The sequence below is a fragment of the Podarcis vaucheri genome (genome assembly GCF_965113315.1).
Source record: "Podarcis vaucheri genome assembly, chromosome: 2".
NCBI classification, from domain to species: Eukaryota; Metazoa; Chordata; class Lepidosauria; order Squamata; family Lacertidae; genus Podarcis; species Podarcis vaucheri.
Window position 1 is genome coordinate 47,549,042 of NC_138760.1, and position 20,144 is coordinate 47,569,185.

A 20,144-nucleotide genomic window follows, 5' to 3' on the forward strand; every position below is an offset into this window, starting at 1 on the left:
ACGTACCACCTATAAATCATTTTCATTAAATTCTCTCTTAAGGCATTACATGCCGTAAACTTCATACCTGTGGTCCATAACTGTTCCCAGTCAGCCATCATGATGTTGTGTCCAACATCTTGTGCCCATTTAATCATAACAGATTTCACCGTTTCATCCTGAGTGTTCCATTTCAACAGCAAGTTATACATTCTTGATAAATTCTTAATTTTGGGGTCTAACAATTCTGTTTCCAATTTTGATTTTTCCATCTGGAAGCCAAGTTTTTTATCCAAATTATATGTCTCCATTATTTGGTAATAATGGAGCCAATCTCGCACTTTGTTTTTTAATTTTTCAAAGCTCTGCAGTTTTATTCTGTCTCCCACTTGTTCCAGAATTTCCCAATATTTAGGCCATTTGGCCTCCATATTGAGTTTTTTCTGAGCCTTCGCTTCCATTGGTGACAACCATCTTGGGGTGAGACGTTCAGATTCAATATCCTTTCACCTTTCAGTTTCAGTCTTGGCAATTCATTTTGACAATGTTTAGGGTGGTGCACAAAATTAGAAAGCTGTCTAAATAAATATTTAAAACAGATCTAGAATGTGATTTAATTAACATAAGACAACAAGAAATAGGCCCCCCAAAATCAGCAGTAATATACAGTGGTACCTCGAGTTACATACACTTCAGGTTACATACGCTTCTGGTTATAGACTCCGCTAACCCAGAAATATTACCTCGAGTTAAGAACTTTGCTTCAGGATGAGAACAGAAATCGTGCTCCGGTGGTGCGGCAGCAGCAGGAGGCCCCATTAGCTAAAGTGGTGCTTCAGGTTAAGAACAGTTTCAGGTTAAGAATGGACCTCCAGAACGAATTAAGTACGTAACCAAAGGTACCACTGTATGTTCAACCACTTGACAATACAAAAATGCCTGCAGTGGTTCCAGCGAGCCCATAAAGCTGGGCGTTTGCACCCTTCTGAGGATGAACTTCCAGAGCTTTGAGGTGGTCATGGAAACAGCCTGTCCCAGAGGGTGGTCTGAGTTTCAGCATGTCTCTGCCCTCACTCAAAAATCTGAGAGCTTCAAAAATCCTATCACTTTTATGCAAGCGCTAAATATGAATTTTCTGATAACAATATTATATTAACATAAACAGGCTTTGCTTGTTGTGTCAGCTTCTCTAGCAGATGCCAAAAGCAGTGTTTGTATCCTGCTCCTATTCTTACTTCCTGCTTTGGTGGAACCTTGAATGGGATATAATCTGGAGACCTCAGGGGAAGCAGGCTGGGTGTTTCATGGGAGCAGATGTGTTCTCTTAGGGAAGTAGCTCCCAGACTCCTATTTCCAGTTATATCCCATCTTTCATCCCAAAGGTTCCCTCCTGGGTAGTGATAAAGCAGGATATCAAATCCAAATTCTTCTTCTTCTTCTTCTTTTTCTTCTAACAGAAAATAATAAAATACAACAATCCATTTTTTAAAAGAACCACCCAGATCAACATGAAAAACAATAATTGAAAACAATCGTGCCAATGCTAAAAGTCACCAGCAGATTTTATAAGTCAGTGCTAGCACCTTCAAACCATGCCTGGAAACTCAGGGCAGTTTGCAGAAAAACTGGATTTTCTTCACCTGCCATAATAATGGATGCGATTTGGTGAGAAGGACTTTTGAAATTTCACACCTGAAACCCCACAACTAAAACAACCATTGTATGAGGAATAATAGGTCCTGTAGAACAGGGAAGGCCAGCCAACATAGAGGAGCTGGTGGAGAGGGCCATCCCTGCTCTAGCAGCATTCCTGGTTAAACATTAGGGAAACCTGCAGAAGGGCCCTTCGCAGAAAGGAGAAAGAACGCAGTTAGAAGGCAGAGGTAAACAGGAGTAGAGAAGCCCTGCCATCTAGCGCCCAAAGTGTATATCTCAAAGTTAGGTTATACTGGTGCTCGGATAAAAAACATGCACCAATATGTAAACACTAAAATAAACATCGATAATAGAATTCAGAAATTCAGAGTTGCAAAGATATTTTATTCCATGTGGAAAAAATAACCAAATTGCTGATTGATCACAACAATTCCCCTAAGGACAGCACCCATGATTCATAGTTTCATGTGTGTCTTTAACCAGCAGTAGTATAAAGAGACACAGCTAATTCCATCTTTCTCCAAGATGCTCCAAGAGAAAGAACACCTGTGGATGCCACTTCTGCACATCTTTGTTTAGCATAATAGTTTAGGAAAACACACACACACAAACATTAGATCAAATGCTTTAGTGAACAGTAAGACAATATAGTTGCCACAACCACATCCCCCTGCTTACAGTGTAATGCAAAGCAAAGAGAGATGCGTTTACTCCAAGATGTGTCCAGATTTTGAATGTGGCTTCAACACAGTTTAAAGCACTTGACTCCCCCTGTCCCAAGTATATTGGGAACCATAATTTATTAAGGCTGCTGGGAATTGTAGCTCTTTTAGGAGTGTGTACACAGGCATTGTCCATATTGCACTGCCTCAAAATAAAAGCCACACTTTTTATGTCTTCATTACAGCATCAAATGTTCGCTCTTTGTGAAATGATCAAAGAGATTAACCCTCTTTGCTAAGATATGCCTGTCAGGGAGCAGACTCTCCATATTTTGAGGGGAGAATTCTGAGGTTGCTCATCCAGTTGTGAAGGAATGGACAAGTTGTGAACCAGGACCTGCTAGAAGAAAGAGAAGAATTTATCTTTGCCATCAGTTCAGGATTTTCAAAAAATAAAATAAAATTGAACAGTGAAGAACAGCAACCTCAGCCGACATAATCTGTAATATAGATCTGTATCTGCAAAGCAAAAACTCTTCAGCTATAAAAGCATAACCAAGCATCAAGTAGTTCCAAGTGTAGTCAAGCTACTTCTACAGGGCAGACGGGTGTTTTCAGTCTGAGGCCACCTAATTCTGCTGCAGTGGGAAGGGACTGGTTTAAAGGGGATGTGATCAGGCTTAGAAATTTCTGCTAAGTGCTTGGCAGACTTTTCAGCCCAGCATCCAGTGTGGGCTGAAATAGTACTGCATTTAGCACAGGAAATAGTATTTCATTTAGCACAAGAATGAAGGCTGAATAATGGCTCAATTAGAGCTGGATGCATTCCAGTGAAAAAAATAGCACAGACGGCTCTGCACGATGGATTGGCTTTTTGGAGGATTAATGTTTTTAATGAAATAGCACATGAATTCCCTGATGTCTGTGAGTCATCACTAAGGGAGCAATACTATGCTCAAGGAGCTGGTGTGAAGCAAGCTGGTGTAAGGTAAGCTGGCGTAAAGTTACACAAGATCCTTAACCCCATTCCACAGCAGGGCTGCTGCAGCTGCTCTGCCTAAACCTGGCAGAGGGAAAACAAGCTTTTGAAATAGCGTTCTGTGCTGGGTTGCCAGGTCATATGGCCAAGCTGAATAATAATAATTAATAATAATTAATAATAATTAATAATAATAATATATTATTTATACCCCGCCCATCTGGCTGGGTTTCCCCAGCCACTCTGGGTGGCTTCAACAGAATACTAAAATACAATAAACATTAAAAGCTTCCCTAAACAGGGCTGCCTTCAGATGTCTTCTAAAAGTTTGGTAGTTATTTTTCTCTTTGACATCTGGTGGGAGGGCGTTCCGCAGGGTGGGTGCCACTACCGAGAAGGCCCTCTGCCTGGTTCCCTGCAACTTGGCTTCTAGTAGCGAGGGAACCGCCAGAAGGCCCTCGGCGCTGGACCTCAGTGTCCAGGCAGAACGATCTGAACTGGTTCAGATCTGGCCAAAGTCCCCCTCCCCCTCTGGTCCCATCCCTGTTGCATCCTTTGGGGGTGGGGTGGGAAACCTACACTAGCCTTGGCTTAGCCCTGGCTGAGCAAGTTATGCTGGCCTCTCTTCAGCTGAGCTGGGGGGTTGGGAACTTAATTCCAGCTGAGCTGAGCATCAGCCAGCTAAACTGAAGATCTGCTGTACTCTAAGCTGCTCATCCTGGTGGATCTTGAGGGGACTTTCCTGGAGATCCCAAACTAATTTGCCCTTTAAAGAGCTTCTTTGGTGCAAAATGGAGCATACTTAATTTAGAGGTGCCCCAATGATGCTGTGTCCACAGCCCTGTATACTCTCCATCCAGTGTGCTCCCACCCCAATGCTGGTTTGGCAAGCCATGTACGCAATAGCCACAATCCATATCTATCCCGCATCTTTCCTGTGGTTTCTTATGAAATACTATATTTTTTATTAAAAAATTAATTTTTATTAAAGATTTACCTCTCTTTCAAATCAGAACCAGTGAAGGCAGTGAAGGTCCTGTGTGAGTGTCTGGAGGCGGTTGGAGGATGGATGGCGGCTAACAGATTGAGGCTGAATCCTGACAAGACAGAAGTACTGTTTTTGGGGGACAGGAGGCAGGCGGGTGTGGAGGACTCCCTGGTCCTGAATGGGGTAACTGTGCCCCTGAAGGACCAGGTGCGCAGCCTGGGAGTCATTTTGGACTCACAGCTGTCCATGGAGGCGCAGGTTAGTTCTGTGTCCAGGGCAGCTGTTTATCAGCTCCATCTGGTACGCAGGCTGAGACCCTATTTGCCCGTGGACTGTCTTGCCAGAGTGGTGCATGCTCTGGTTATCTCCCGCTTGGACTACTGCAATGCGCTCTATGTGGGGCTACCTTTCAAGGTGACCCAAAACTACAACTAATCCAGAATGTGGCAGCTAGACTGGTGACTGGGAGCAGCCGCCGAGACCACATAAGACCGGTCTTGAAAGACCTACATTGGCTCCCAGTAAGTTTCCGAGCACAATTCAAAGTGTTGGTGCTGACCTTTAAAGCCCTAAACGGCCTCGGTCCAGTATATCTGAAGGAGCGTCTCCACCCCCATCGTTCTACCTGGACACTGAGGTCCAGCGCCGAGGGCCTTCTGGCGGTTCCCTCACTGCAAGAAGCCAAGTTACAGGGAACCAGGCAGAGGGATTGTTTAAGAAGGCATGCAATTGGTGGTGTGTTAGCCAGGGTATTTGGGTGTCCCCTAGTTTGTCTTGTATTTCTTGTGTTGATATGGGTTTGCTGTTTTGTAGAAATCTGCTAGGTGATATAGACCTTTGGCTTGCCAGGTTTTTATCTGGAAGTTTTATGCTGTGTGGGGACTATAGAGGGAAGTGAGAAGTGAAGAAAAAAACAACTCATTATATATATATATCTCACGCTCCTTTTTGCCATGTGCATTTTCTTGGCGCAGTCCTAGTCTTCCAGCGGGAGAGGGCGATCACTGAGGCTTTTGTTTTGTCTAGTAAAGTCTGCGATCCAGAACCCCCAGGTGGTCCGGTGCAGTGGTGGGGTGGCAATGGGTAGGGTTGGGTGAGCCCGAGCTGCTTGTTGCTGCCACCAGTGCTGAGTCCAGTGGCAGCCTGGGCCTGACTCTGCAAGGTGCAGGATGCAATCCACCCCAGTGCCTAGCTGGGGGGGGGGGTCATCTGGTGCTGCTGACTTGTATCTAGTAAATAACCAAGTGTCTAATCAGAAGAAAGCCGCACTGAGTTCAGTGGGGCTTACTCCCAGGCAGCCAGGGCTTCTCCGGATGACAAGATCTTTTTGCACCAGGTCAGTGAGGATCACTTGCTTTTTAAAATTCTCCCATATATACAGAATTCCCTGTGCGCCTTTTGGACTGAATAAATAACTGGGGTTACATAGATTACTTTTTATATTACATGCAAGATGGATCTCCCTCTGGAGGTTGTGGACTCCTTACTTAGAGGTTTCTAAGCAGAGGTTGGATGGCCGTATGTCAGGGATGCTTTAGCCGAGTTTCCTACATTGCAGGGGGTTGCACTAGAAAGATGACCCTTGGGGTCCCTTCCAGCTCTATGATATCATGTTTTTCTGCTTCAACAACATTTCATTATGTTCATATCATTTTATGTAATTGTATTTTGTATAAATTATAAAAATTATTTTAAAAATGTTCTATCTACAAACAAAATATTTAAATAGTTACCTTTCTACTGGTAGGATGTGGAGGGCATGGGCGTAGCCAGGATTTTTGTTAGGGGGCAGGTGTTTGCTAGGGGGAGTAGAACCTCAGATTTGTATTGATTTGTACTTATTGGGGGGCAGCTGCCCCCTTGACTATGTCTATGGGGGGGCACAGGAAGGTCGGAAAGGGGGCCATGGTCTAGGGACATAATCGTCAGTGGGAGTTGAGTTGCTTTGCTGTGTTCGATCAAATTCAGTAATTTCCTAATGGGGTCTATTATACTGAGACCAGGGACGAAGCCAGTCTGGTCTGGGGCAATTAATTTGTGTAGGAAAATTTTTTTTAGTCTTGCAGTCTTGGTTTATCAATGAGAGATCCGGTGGTATGATTCTACTCTTGAGGGTATCTTTGAGTGGTTTTGGGATAGAGACTATTTTGGAAGAAGTCCAGGTTTTAAGGATGGGGGCCCCTTTTATGATGTCGTTGAATAGGTGGGTTAGGACATCAGGGTTTCTTTGAATTTCTTGAAGAATTCTGCTGTAAAGCCGTGAAATACTGCATTTTGATGTGTTCACCCCACCCCACCCCAAACCAGCTTTGATCCAAACTTAAGAAAAAGAACCTGGCTGCATTTTAAACTGATAATAATAATAATAATAATAATTTATTTATACCCTGCCCATCTGGCTGAGTTTCCCAAGCCACTGGGTGGCTCCCAGTCCAGTGTTGAAAACAATACAGCATTAAATATTAAAAACTTCCCTAAATAGGGCTGCCTTTAGATGTCTTTTAAAAATAGGATAGCTGCTTATTTCCTTGACATCTGATGGGAGGGTGTTCCACAGAGCGGACGCCAATACCGAGAAGGCCCTGTCTATGCACACAGCCTTAGTTCATTGGCACCTATGCCTTGGTATATACAATGTACTCAGCATTCAAGACAGCATTTGTTCCCTTTTTCCTGACCACATACGGCTCACCACCCCTAGATATATTATAAAGGGCTAGCAGTAGCGTGCTGCGGTCAGAGAACAAGCCATAATTTTATTGCAACTTGAGCTTTCGTAGCCCCATGAAGCACTAAACTCAGTGTATGCCTTAAACAATCCTGCTCAGGAATAAGTCCCCTTGAGTTCAATGGCAGGGGCAAGATTGCATTAGCAGCGTTTATTTTATGGCACTATAATCCTACTCATCCTCCGAACAGTTCAGGGGGGCAGACCTTCATCTATAATAAAATGTATGCGGAGAAAAAGGGCGCCTAAAAAATAAACCTACACAGTAAAGGGCTTGCGACGACTCCCGCCAGCATCCAAAATGGCGGAGTCTCCTCCTACAATCTCACCATAGATTTCTGGAAGCTTTGCTCAGCCCCCTTCTCCCATCTGTATTCTCTTTCTCAATCGTCGGGTCTCAATCCAGCCAATGGCACAGCGCTGACGTCATTTGATTGGCGGGCGCGAAGACGAGTCGAAGCTTCCTTCCGCCGGTTTCGTATAGAGGCGGGTCCGCGCTCGGCGGCGGCGGCCAATAGGAATCGAAGGTGCTTCCTGTACTGGGGCGTCCTATCCGAATTGGAGCGCGGTGTGCACAAGGCGAAGCGGGAAGCGACTCGGCAACTCGGACCTGAGCAGGTGAGGGGGCTCTGCGTGGGGCGGCGGCGGCGAGGAAGGCTTCCCATGGCGGCGCAAGCCTCCCGCCCTGCCGCCTGGTCCCTCAGACCTTCTCGTGGCGGCGGCGGGTGGGGTGGGCGGGCGCCGGTCGGTCGGTCGTGGAGAGGAGGCGCCTCTGCTTGGGTCGCCTCTTGGTTCCTTCCTCGCCGGCCCATTCAGACGACCGTTTTGGCCACGCGCGAAATTGCTCCTCACATTGCTCCTCGGGAGGGCTGGACCTGCATGGAGGCGCCTCGGAAGTCCGGGACGCCTCGGCTGCTTGCGGAACTTGAAGGCGCCGTCGCGGCGCCTCCCCTCCGCCCGCGCCAGCCTCGTGGCTGCAGCGCTGGGGCCTACCCGGGACTGCCTTGGCTGTGCTTCCGAGGCTCCCTTGGGGGTCCTGCGCCTGAAAAGGAGGCGCTCTCTTTCGCCCCCGCCGACGTCCCGCCTCTCTCTCTTCTTCTTCCTCCTCCTCTGGCGATCACTCGTTGCCGAGTAAACTGCCGGATTTACGTATAAGCTAAACAAGCTATATCTTGGGGCCCCCCATAAAATTTAAAGGGAAAAAACCTAGATGTCCATTTCCAAAGTATAAGATATAAAACAGATAAAATGAAACCTACATACAGCAACAGTGTTTTTGTATTAGGCTCCTATGATGTAAGTAATGGGCCCTTCCTGGTAGCCAGCTCCCCAAATATCACTGGTTTGCTCATTTCTATGTATAGGGTGCTCACATTCTGCATGTGCAAATGGATTTAGATACCTACTAGGCCCATAAATTACCATATAGCATATATTCAACACAAAAAAACAGCGACAATTGGTTGTTGACAAAGGACAGTTGGACATATAAAGGGCTTAGGGCCTCATCAAACTTAAATCCAGCCCTGCGAGTAAGATTGTCTTCCATGAACACAGTCTTAACAGTGAGTCTGTAAGTGAATGTGAAGGCCAATTCTGGATCCACCCGACCTTCCACATCGGGGACCTAGGTTTCTGGGTGGGAGTTGATCACGGTTTGGTTTTGCCAAGCGTGCCTTCTTCTTAGCACGTTTCTCCCTTCCATCCTGAGTTCGTGCTGCTTCAAAGTCCATTACACCTTTGGTAAAGGCTGTTTTCCAATTGGAGTGCTCACAGGCCAATGTTTCACAGTTATCAGTGCTTATACTACTTTTAAGATTTGCTTTGAGAGAGTCTTTAAACCTCTTTTGTTGACCACCAGAATTACACTTCCCATTCTTGAGTTGGGAATAGAGTAGTTGCTTTGGAAGATGAAAATCAGGCATCCAAACATGACCAGTCGAACGAAGCTGATTTGAAGAATCATTGCTTCGACACTGGTGATCTTTGCTTCTTCCAGTACACTGGCATTATTTCACCTGTCTTCCCAAGCAATATGTAAAAATTTTCGAAGACACTGTTGATGGAATCTTTAGAGGAGTTGGAGATGGCGTTTATAAGTGGTCCATACAATGAGGTTGGTAGTACAATAGCTTCGTAAACAAGCATTTTGGTTTCCATGCAAAGGCCCTGGTCCTCAACCGCTGTGCACTTTAATCAGGAGAAAGCTGCACTCGCAGAGCTTATGCGATGCTGGATTTTGGCATCAGTGTTGGCCCTTGTGGAAAGGTAACTGCCCAGGTAGGAGAAGTGATCAACACTTTTCTGATGTTTCACCATTGGATTTGTGGCACTGCAGAGGGGATGTTTTGTGGTTGTTGGTGCAGCACTTTGGTTTTTTGGATGTTGAATGATAGGCCACTGCAAAGATATATAGGATGGTTTGGAGGTCATTCTCTGAGTGTGCACACACTACCTTGTCATCAGCATACTGGAGCTCTATGGTGGAAGTTATGATAACCTTACCCTTTGCTTTCAGCCTACTCAGATTAAAGAGCTTTCCATCTGTTCAATATATGATTCTACTCTGGTGGAGAGTTTCCCTTTGAGATTGTGTAGGATCATGGCGATGAAAATAATAGAACCGGGGCAATAAGCCCATGCAATAAGTCTCTTCGGTACTTCTTAATAACTGACGCTTCTTAATCATTCACAAACACTCCACACCAAAAAGACAGGCATAGGTTTTTTCATAATCTGTTTGAAGACCTGCCATAATAAAATAGGGTGTATTGCATGGTATAAAAGTATTGGAGTAAAGGTTGCAGTCAGTCCTTAGCCTTGCCTTTGCTCTAAGGCTTTCATAAGGTGCAGTATGTCCTGTTCAGACTATGGCAAGACTTCAGATTGCATTGGTTCTGCTTTGGCTGGAGGGCCTTGTTACTGGACAGTGATGGTCCTGGGGCTGCTGTTTGCCAATTTGGTCTATTTCTTTCTACATCCCCAGATTTTCACAAGAACTACCTGCAAGTGCTTAGTATAATGTGCTTTAGTTGTTGCTGTACAGTAGACCCTCTAATAGATGTATGATAAAATTTAGACACAGATTGACAGGCCCTTATTTGTATATAAACTTTTTTTTTTTTTTAGAAAAAGGTAAATTTGTTTATATGCTGCCCTAACGACATAAGAAAAGCCTTCTGGATTCTGCCAGAGGTGCATCTAGTCCAGTGTTCTGTTTTCACAGTGGCCAATGGGATGCCTGCAATCAGAATATGAAGTGCAGCTGTGCTCTCTGGTATTCAGAATGTACTGTTTATGACAATAACTATTACACACAATTGTTTTAATCCAATTTAAGGCCCTTTTTGAAAGGCAGGGCAGATTTTCAATTTTAAAAAATAATCTGGCAGTATCAGTTTTTGATAAGGGATTTGAAAAAAAGTCTACACCTTATCTAGAAACACTGCACTTTTGTTGGGCCATTTTGCATATCGCCTTTAGGCTTTCAGCACCTTTCCCCCTCTGCAGTGGCAGGGGACCTATTAGGATGGTTGCCCCTCAGTGACTGATGGATCCAATGGGTTTGGAGCCTCTGGAACATTCAAGTGGTTTGGGCTGTTGACATAATTGCTTTATGGAGCCCGCTTAGGCAGCGGCATAGCTGGCCACTCGGGTGCCTGGGGTGGTACACGCCCTGTGTCTGGGGGGCAAGATTGAGTTGGGGCAGGGCGCGCTGCATGGAGCCTCACTGCCGCCTCCCTCTCTGCTGTTATTCTAAATTAGGAAATAATACTTGGCTATAAAAATCAATGTGTGATGCAAATGTTAGAAAGCCTTAAAAGATGCTTGGAGAACTGTGGAAAGATGGCACAATCCGCTTCAACCATTAGCTGGCAGTGCTAGTTGGAGCTAATGGATGTGGATGGAGTGCTTTGAGCTGATGATCCTTCAGTTGATGCAGCTACAGTTGCAATTCCTAACTCATCCAGATTTCACTTTTCCTGTTCTTTGGGTGCTCTTACTCCTGAGCTTAGTGGTCTTTCCTCAAGCCTTTTATTCCTCCTCTTGGTTTTTCTACAGGACATGGCTGAACAGGATGTAGAGAATGAGTTGCTGGACTATGAGGAGGATGAAGAGCCTCAGGCAGTGACTGATGCTGCCCCTGTCCCCAATAAAAAAGATGTGAAGGGCTCCTATGTCTCCATTCACAGTTCTGGCTTCCGAGACTTCCTGCTGAAGCCAGAGCTCCTTCGTGCCATTGTGGACTGCGGCTTTGAGCACCCGTCAGAAGGTAGGAGCTGAGCCAAGGCCCCTGGCCCCCTCGTCAGCCAGCCCAGCCCACCCACCGGGGAGCAACTGCCAGTGGTGCCATGCGGTGCAGGGTGAGAGCTGGGGGCTGCAGGGAGCAGGGTGGGAGGGTTATGCTGGAATGGGATGTCCTTGTTGAGCCTAGTATAGCTCTCTAGAGCCCTACTTTATTGGAAATGGAGTTCACTTTGGATGGAGGGACTTCGTAATTGTCAGTCCAGCTGAGCAGACCCTGTTAGCCATAGGAAATGGGTTTAGACTCTGCATGGAATAGGGTGTGATCTAACATTTAAGAGAAAGGAGGGATTTTAGGGTGTGCTAGTAAGAAGCTTCTGTAGGATGACTATTCCACAGCCATGTCTTTCATTTTAACTTGTAATTCAGGCTGATGAACCTGGAAAATCCCAGTGCTTGTGCAGCAGCTGCTATTGGATGTGAAGAGTTTTTCCTCCCCTAGTATGTGTGCAGAAAAGTTAACCTCATGGAAGGGTGTGGTGTGGAATTTCTGGATTTAAAGGGTTGGGAGAGAGGTGGGATCAAGTCCTCTGGGGGTACATTTACTTTGGCTTCCTGTGTTTGCTTAGGGTTTGTCTAAACTGTTACTTATTCTTGCTCTCTCAGTGCAGCATGAATGCATTCCACAGGCAATCCTGGGCATGGATGTCCTATGCCAAGCCAAATCGGGCATGGGCAAGACTGCTGTCTTTGTATTGGCTACACTGCAGCAGATTGAGCCACTGGATGGGCAGGTATGTAATGGGGAATAGTACTGTACTGTGCTTATGTCCAGCGCAACTCTATTTTGGAGCTATAGGCTGTATTTACATGTAACACTAAATGATGTTTTATTATCATCTGCATGAACTGCTGTGAGCCAGTGGTCTTTGACAATGAAACTAATTTCCAACAAGTCCTCATTGTGGTTGTGAAGAAGGGAGGAGTGTGCGAGCCCAAGGCTCTGCTCATCCTCACTGCATCTCAGGGACGTAGCTCTAAACCATTGTGTAGTGTTATCTGTGTTTCAGGTAGCAGTGGGGAGTCCTAAACCCTTCTTGCTGCTATTGTGCAAATTTGTCCGTTTCTTTCTGGCAGGTGTCTGTGCTGGTGATGTGTCACACCCGGGAGCTGGCCTTCCAGATCAGCAAAGAATATGAGCGCTTCTCAAAGTATATGTCCACTGTCAAGGTAAGGGAAAATCTTTTGCAGTTAGGTCTGAAATATATACAATACAGAATGCAGGCTATTGCTGTATGGCAGGGAAAGGTGGAAGGCTATCTTTGCTTATGGAAATGGTATGTGCAATTATTTAGGAAAGAGCCTGTAGAGAGGGTTGAGAGAGAGGAAGTGACCTTATTGTGGGAACGGTTTTAGATGTTTCTGACACGTTGCGTGTGAAGGGGGGAAAAATAGATCAGAGGCAATTGTGCTTCATCCAGCAGAGCTTTTACTGCTACTGAAGGCAAATGAGCATAATGGTCACAAATCCAATACAATCAGGATTGGCACAGTCCATAAAAAATCCAGTTGCAGCACTTACAATAAAACGTACAATAACTTATAATAAGTCTATACCTTAACACCACATCAGAACAGAGACAGAAAGAGAAAGTAAGAGAGAACCTAGGCTCCTCCTGGCCTCCCTAATATAGTCAGCAAAAGATAACAGAACCAGTTTATATTTATTTTTTTGAACTATTTTTTATTAATTTCCAATAAAAAAGAATTTTTAGTCATACATTTTCAATACAATCACAAAGATAACAGAACCAGTTTAAACCAGCTGTACTCAGCTTCTCTGAAGGAATAACCCAAACAAGAACCTTCTGCCTGTTTCTTTGACATAGAAAGAAAACTTTCCAGAACCCTCTTGGATTAAGTAGAGCAGGAAAGATCTCTACACATCAGATCAATACTTTCTGTACTAAGAAATGGAAACTGACAGTTTCTGCATCTAAAACTCAAACCTACCTTCAGATAAAACGAAAGCTCATGGGTGGGAAGCTCTGTTGGAACCCAGGCTTTTGCTAATGTTGTCAGTTTAAGACCCAGTTAAATTGATGGGAAGTGCTTGTAGCTCATTGGAAGAGCACACACTTGGTAGAGCATATGAAAGGCACTGGGCTCATTCCCTGGCTTCTCCAGCTAAGACCATCAAGACCCTCAGAGCTATTGCCAGCAGTGTAGGCAATACTGAACTAGGTAGGCCAATAGTCTGACTTGGTTTAAGGTAGCTTACTATGTCCCTATATTCTGAAAGAGCCTGCCTGCTTCCCTGCACCACCTGATTGCTTCATGGGGACGGAAACCTTGTTTCTTGGGTTTGGAACAATAGTTGATCTGATGTGTTATATTATGGAGGAGAGTCGGTAGAGCATGAGACTCTTAATTTCAGGGTTGTGGGTTCAAACCCCACATTGGGTGAAATATTCCTGCATTGCAGGGGGTTGGACAATCCTCATGGTTCTTTCCAACTATGATTCTATGATTAGAGGTGAGAAGCAGCATAGATATGCCGCACTCATAGTTCATTGTACTCTCCCTTGCAAGTACTTTATTGCACAAGTTAGGTGTGCCCTCCAGATGTTGGTGGACCAACTCATTATTGGCCCCAGCCAGCATGGCCTAGTGGCCAGGGATAATGGGAGTTGTAGGCCAGCAGCATTTAGAGTGTACCATGTTGACTGTCCCTGACGTAAGTAAATTGGTGGGAGTTATTGAAGTTCTGAAGGTTAGGTGGTTGGGTTTTTCTATGGCTGACAGTAGCTTCTGTTTGTACTGTAGGTGTCAGTCTTCTTTGGGGGGCTTTCCATCAAAAAGGATGAAGAGGTGCTGAAGAAAAACTGTCCACATATTGTGGTGGGGACCCCGGGCCGCATTTTAGCACTGGTGCGCAACAAGACCCTCAACTTGCGCAATGTCAAGCATTTTGTTTTGGATGAGTGTGACAAGATGCTGGAGCAGTTGGGTAAGAGACAAGAGGGGGCTGGCATAATAAAGACACAATGTATTGCGTTTTCATGGTCGGGGGTTATTCATCCATCTGGGTATGGGAGTTGCTGTCCTTGGGAGAAAGTCTGGTGCTTGAGTTCCAAGTCTAGGAACTGAGGAGCAGCCAGCCTAGAGGAAGGGCACTGTTGCTTAAAAAATCTGCCCTGAGGCATGTCAGGAAGTCAGCCATCTCTTTCAAGAACATGGGGAAGCGACGGACGGTTTCTACAGCCTGAGGTTCTGTTCCTGTTCAGATCACGTGGTAGAGCAGATACATGTTGGATACCAAGAGTGGAGGAAGGTGGTGGAACTCGGACTGGTATGTCCTTTTCAGAAGCCAGTATTTGGTGAATTACAGCAACCTGATTCTTCCTACTGTTCTTTTAGATATGCGGCGTGATGTGCAGGAGATCTTTCGACTGACACCCCATGAAAAGCAATGCATGATGTTTAGTGCCACCCTGAGCAAGGAGATCCGGCCTGTCTGCAGAAAGTTCATGCAGGATGTAAGCCCTAAAACCTTTGATTTCATCCTCTCCTTAGATTAGTTTCCCAAACTTTGGTTTCCAGGTTGGGCTACAAACCTCATTATCCCTAGCTACCAGCACCAGTGGTCAGGGATGATGGGAGTTGTAGTCCAAAACCAGCTGGAGACCCAAGTTTAAGAAACTGTCCTAGATGGTTGCACTAGTGTAGGAGATCCAGGAAAGGGCCTTCCACACTAGGCTAAAGAGGCCCCTTTGAGGCAGTTTTGCCCTACTGCATTGTTTGAAAAGGGACCCCTTATGTTGAAGGAAGGCTTGGTAGTATGAGGCAGTCATGGGTGTAGCCAGGATTTGGGGTGGGGCCGAACCTAGAATTTGTATTAATTTGTTTTGATTTGGGGGGGGGGGCAGCTGTGCCCATGGAGGCATTGACTTGTTTGCAGCTCATATCATATTCTTAGGTGACGATAGGTGGAGGGAAGTTAGTAATCATAGCCCTGTTCAGCTTTGTTGTGTTCCCTATGCTTTCTTAGCGTGGCTGTTAGAAAACCCAAACACACATTGTTTTCTGTTTCATCTCTCTATAGAACCACAGTGGCATTTTTCTCCCTTTTTGCAAGTCTTGGTAGAATGCATGTCAATAGTATTGGAAATGCAGACACTGCTTAACGAGGCTGATATTTCTGGCATATAAAGTTTAAAAAATGAAGTTCCCTTAGAGCTGAATTGTCTTGCTCTAGAGGGTTGGGAAAACCCATGGAACAGGCTTAGGGTGCATCTGGAAAGAGGAGGGAGGGGATAGTCTCATTGCACAAGTGAATGTCACTCCATGCTCCCTTTGATTCCCCCACTGATTGGAATAGTGTACCACGGCAGCCAGAGAAGACAGAAAGTTAGGCACGTTCAGGTATATAGCTCAGGGTGGAAAGTGACCACCAGTCTCTCATTACCACTGTTAAATTCCGTCTGAAGCTGTGCAGATGCCAACAGCTGCCGAGTGCTATCACTACATGCTTTTGGTTGTAAAGGAGAGCTGCACTGGGGCATCTCATCTAGTTGACCTACTAGTTTTGAATTTTTCTTTGTCTTCATTGTTTCCCCAGTAGATTAGAGAATGTTTACCTCGGGACCTTGATGAAATGCATGATAAATGCCTACCAAGTCAGCTTTCTCTCCTTCCAGGCACTTAAAGCAATTTTGTAGATAATTAACAGTAGTGGGAATTCTCCCTTCAGTGCTTGGCAGAAGAGGGAGCTTTTGAGCATGTAGAGAATTCATCTGCAGTTCTACAGATGAAATAGTTCTATTTCTGCTCCCAGCATCCAACATTCCCTGTAGTGATCAAAGTAATGCCTATCGCTGTGGGAATTTGATATTTTCTACATCTATCAATTAAACATGAAAAGTGGTGTTTAAAAACTTGTCTAGATATGTTTGGAGGATTTTGCTGTCTTTGCCGGTAAAAGGTCACATTGGCTTTCTTCTCCGTTCGCAGCCCATGGAGGTCTTTGTGGATGATGAGACCAAGCTGACTCTGCATGGCCTGCAGCAATACTATGTGAAGTTGAAGGACACTGAGAAAAACCGCAAGCTCTTTGACCTTCTGGATGTGCTGGAGTTCAACCAGGTCTGTGTTAGCGAGGGTTGACAAGCAGGGCTCCTGGGAGTCCCTGGAGCTTCCATGTTAAAACCCCTTCCCTCTTCCCACCCCTTGCAGGTTGTTATATTTGTGAAGTCGGTGCAGCGCTGCATGGCATTAGCTCAGCTCTTGGTTGAGCAGAACTTCCCAGCCATTGCTATTCACAGAGGCATGTCTCAGGAGGAGAGGTGAGTACAGCGAGATGGCTGTGTCAGGAGAGGGCAGCAGCAGATATAGTGCAGAACATGAATTCTGAGTTCACTTTTTTATCATGGAATGTGGCTTGTTGACATCAGTTGTGTGTGTTAAGGGGAAGAGGGGATCTAGAAAGTTAATGCACTACAGATAATGGGCTGTGCACTGCATACAGCTCCTGTATGTTTTCAGGGGAGGTCAGCCATGTCTCTTTTGTTCTTTGCAGACTGTCTAGGTACCAGCAGTTCAAGGACTTCCAACGTCGGATTCTGGTAGCCACTAATCTGTTTGGCCGTGGGATGGACATAGAGCGGGTCAACATAGTCTTCAACTATGACATGCCTGAGGACTCAGATACCTACCTGCACAGAGTGAGTCTGGTTATAGGATGGGGAATGAACTGCACAGTCAGACTTGTTTCTCTGGAAGGTATTTGTTCTAATACCTTGCCATTCATACTTGTGGCAGGGAGCTGCTAACCGTTGCAGGTCCTGGCTAGTTCCTAGTCACATCCCTTCTGATAATTTAACTTTGGTAGTTTAGTTGCAAATGTTTCTGCAATCAGGGTACATAGTTTCCAGGGTGGAGGAAAAGAGCAGCAGTCTGCATTGAGCTTGTCACAGGGTGCAGGGCAGAGATAGTACCTCTGGGGTGATGAATTCAGAGATTATAAGGATGTTTTTTCTGTGTGTCCTTGATATAAACCTCTCTTTTTCAGGTGGCCCGAGCTGGGCGCTTTGGCACAAAAGGCTTGGCTATTACTTTTGTGTCAGATGAAGGTGATGCCAAAATCCTCAATGAAGTGCAGGATCGTTTTGAGGTCAACGTTGCTGAGCTCCCTGAAGAGATAGACATCTCCACATATAGTATGTACTAGAAATTGACTTGGACAGACTTTTCTTCCTGATGGCATGTTCTTTGTCTACCCTGCCCAAGTGTGGGGGAGAATCAGGGTAGCCATTGCAGAATACACTATTTCTGGGAACCTGAAGGAAGACAAAGTGGTCCATTGAGTGGATCCTTGTCTGTAACGATAGTATATGTTGCTGGGTCTTAAAGTGCAATGTAATTTCACTTCTGTGTCCCCACCACCCACAAATTGGCTCCAGAGGGTTGTGGGAAACTCCAGAGCATATCAGGAGTGTGGGGAGGAGAGACGACGTATTGCACTTGTGGAAGTTGTTCCCTTTTTTGTGCCCTGTTTGTGTTGTAGGGCATGGACTTGGGGACACTTCTAGACTGACTCTGGCTTGCTGCTTAGTTTCATCTGAGCAGTTGTTACCTTCAAAGTGGGAGGCTTCTAATAAGCACTAGATTTCTGCGTCTTTCCTCCCCCAAATGTTTGAAAGGGAACAGAGAGGTGGGGGCAAGACCTTTGAAGTTGTGGTTCAGTTGCCCCCCAATTGATTCTCTATCTTCCCTCCTCGCCCCATGAGTCAGTGGCACATGATAGGAAAAAACCCCTGCTCTGGCAGATGTGGTGCAGCTGTTGGGACAGAGGTAACTGTTATGGTGCCAATGAGAGGCTGCTGGGGTGAGGAGGTGGAATGTGAAGTACGTGGTACATGTTGCAGCAATGGTTCTTGGAAGCAGGGCACTATGCTGGGAGCAGTGCCTGCTGAAGTGTTTGGGATGACAGCTCTGAATTACCATCACACACACACCCATCCCAAAAGTTACTTTGTTGTTGTTTAGTCGTGTCCGACTCTTCGTGACCCCATGGACCAGAGCACGCCAGGCACTCCTGTCTTCCACTGCCTCCCGCCAATTACCATTAGGCTACCTGAATAACTTTAACCCTAGTACAGGATTGAGGAGCATGTGGGCCGGATGCAGTTGTGGGGCATCCCCATTTGCCCCACAAGATCCTCTCATTGTTCCTTGCAAGTTTATGGATTGAAAAAAGCTGCCTTTGGGAGCCAGTAGGCTTTTTCAAGCCCCATTGAAATGCAGGGGACTGGGGAGGGACATGTTTGGTTGTGGTGGAGATACCCACTCCACCTTTGTAGAACTGGTGATGGGTATAGCAAAATGCCTCTCCATAGCAGGGATAGCTTGCAAGTTTTTTGCCTTGGCTTTCCTAGGGAGGAGTATTGACTGACTGTTTTGTCTCCTGCAGTTGAGCAGAGTCGGTAGCTGTTTGTGGATCCTTCCCACCTGGTCCAGAATGGAACCTGATGGAACACAATACCTCTATCTTCTGGTGAAGTGAGATGAATGTTTTGTTTTTTTTTTAAACACACTGTTAAACGTATAGAGGTGTTTGATGTTAAATGAATGTCCTACAAATTGCCCAGGTGGTATTTTGCCTCTGCTGTAGCCTGGGGGCTTTTTTTTAATTAGACTTTTATATTTTTTGAATAGTAAACCCCTGTGGCTAAGTTTCGTAATAAATGAATTTTTCAAATGTCATTTTCTGGCTGTTCTTGAGGCACGGTGAGCCAGGTTGTGGGTATTTACATTCTTGGTGCCTTCCATCCTTGCTATGTCTCCCACTTTCTGTGTATCAGGATTGTGCATTTTCTTAAACTTGCCGTAGATACTCTTCTGCTGCCTGCTAGTCTCCTATGTCCTACATCTTCCTTTACCAAGACCTACCACTTTTCACCTTTGTCCTGACTTTGAGCAGTGTGCTTGTTTGACATGTCTCCATTGCAAACCCTTTCACAGAACAGAAATGTGAAACAGATCTTCCTTTTGGAGAAAACAAGACAGGCACTATTGATATGTATGTCCTTGATTGGTCTCTACATACCCTTGTACAGTGGTGCCTCGCAAGACGAAATTAATTCGTTCCGCAAGTCTCTTCGTCTTGCGGTTTTTTCGTCTTGCGATGCACGGTTTCCCATAGGAATGCATTGAAAATCAATTAATGCGTTCCTAGGGAAACCGCCTTCAGACCAGGTCCGGGGACAGTCTGTCCCCGGACCTCTTCTGAAGGCTGGGGGGGGACAAGGGCTTTTCTTCCCACCCCCAGCATTTTAAAAAACCCCGGGACAGCGGAGGACTTCTCCGCTGTCCGGGTGATCTTAAAATGCTGGCGGGCGGCATTTTAAAATCGCCCCGGACAGCGGAGGACTTCTCCGCTGTCCGGGGCGATTTAAAAGCCCCTGGGAAGGCAGGCAGGGGGGGACAAAGACTTTTGCCCCACGCCAGCCTTCAGAAGAGGTCCTGGACCTCTTCTGAAGGCGGGCGGGGGGGCGAAAGTCTTTGCTCCCCCCCCGCCTGCCTTCAAAAGGTGTCCCTGCGGCGGCGGGAGGTGTCCCCTGCCCCCCGCCCGGCTTCGGAGCACCGGGAGAAGCGATCTCCCTGCAGCCCCTTGCTTCAGAAGAGGTCCGGGGGAAGCGGGGAAGAAGCGCTTCGCTTCCCCGCTTCCCCCGGACGTCTTTTGCAGCAAGGGGCTGGGCGGAGATAGCGATCTCCCTGCAGCCCCTTGCTTCAGAAGAGGTCGGGGGAAGCGGGGAAGAAGCGCTTCGCTTCCCCGCTTCCCCCGGACGTCTTTTGCAGCAAGGGGCTGGGCGGAGATAGCGATCTCCCTGCAGCCCCTTGCTTCAG

The 20,144-nt window shown here is 46.0% G+C and overlaps 1 protein-coding gene across 1 annotated transcript; it reads left to right on the forward strand.

Annotated features, from left to right (window-relative positions):
• The first annotated feature begins 7,459 nt into the window (after window positions 1–7,459).
• On the forward strand, window positions 7,460–19,001 carry DDX39A (DExD-box helicase 39A). Its single transcript, XM_082213424.1, has 11 exons — window positions 7,460–7,610; window positions 11,055–11,265; window positions 11,904–12,031; window positions 12,375–12,467; window positions 14,064–14,247; window positions 14,658–14,776; window positions 16,251–16,382; window positions 16,473–16,582; window positions 16,816–16,960; window positions 17,308–17,455; window positions 18,709–19,001. Exons 2-11 carry the CDS (start codon window positions 11,058–11,060, stop codon window positions 18,723–18,725), a joined length of 1,284 nt encoding a protein of 427 aa, XP_082069550.1. The 5' UTR covers window positions 7,460–7,610; window positions 11,055–11,057; the 3' UTR covers window positions 18,726–19,001.
• The last annotated feature ends 1,143 nt before the right edge of the window (window positions 19,002–20,144 follow it).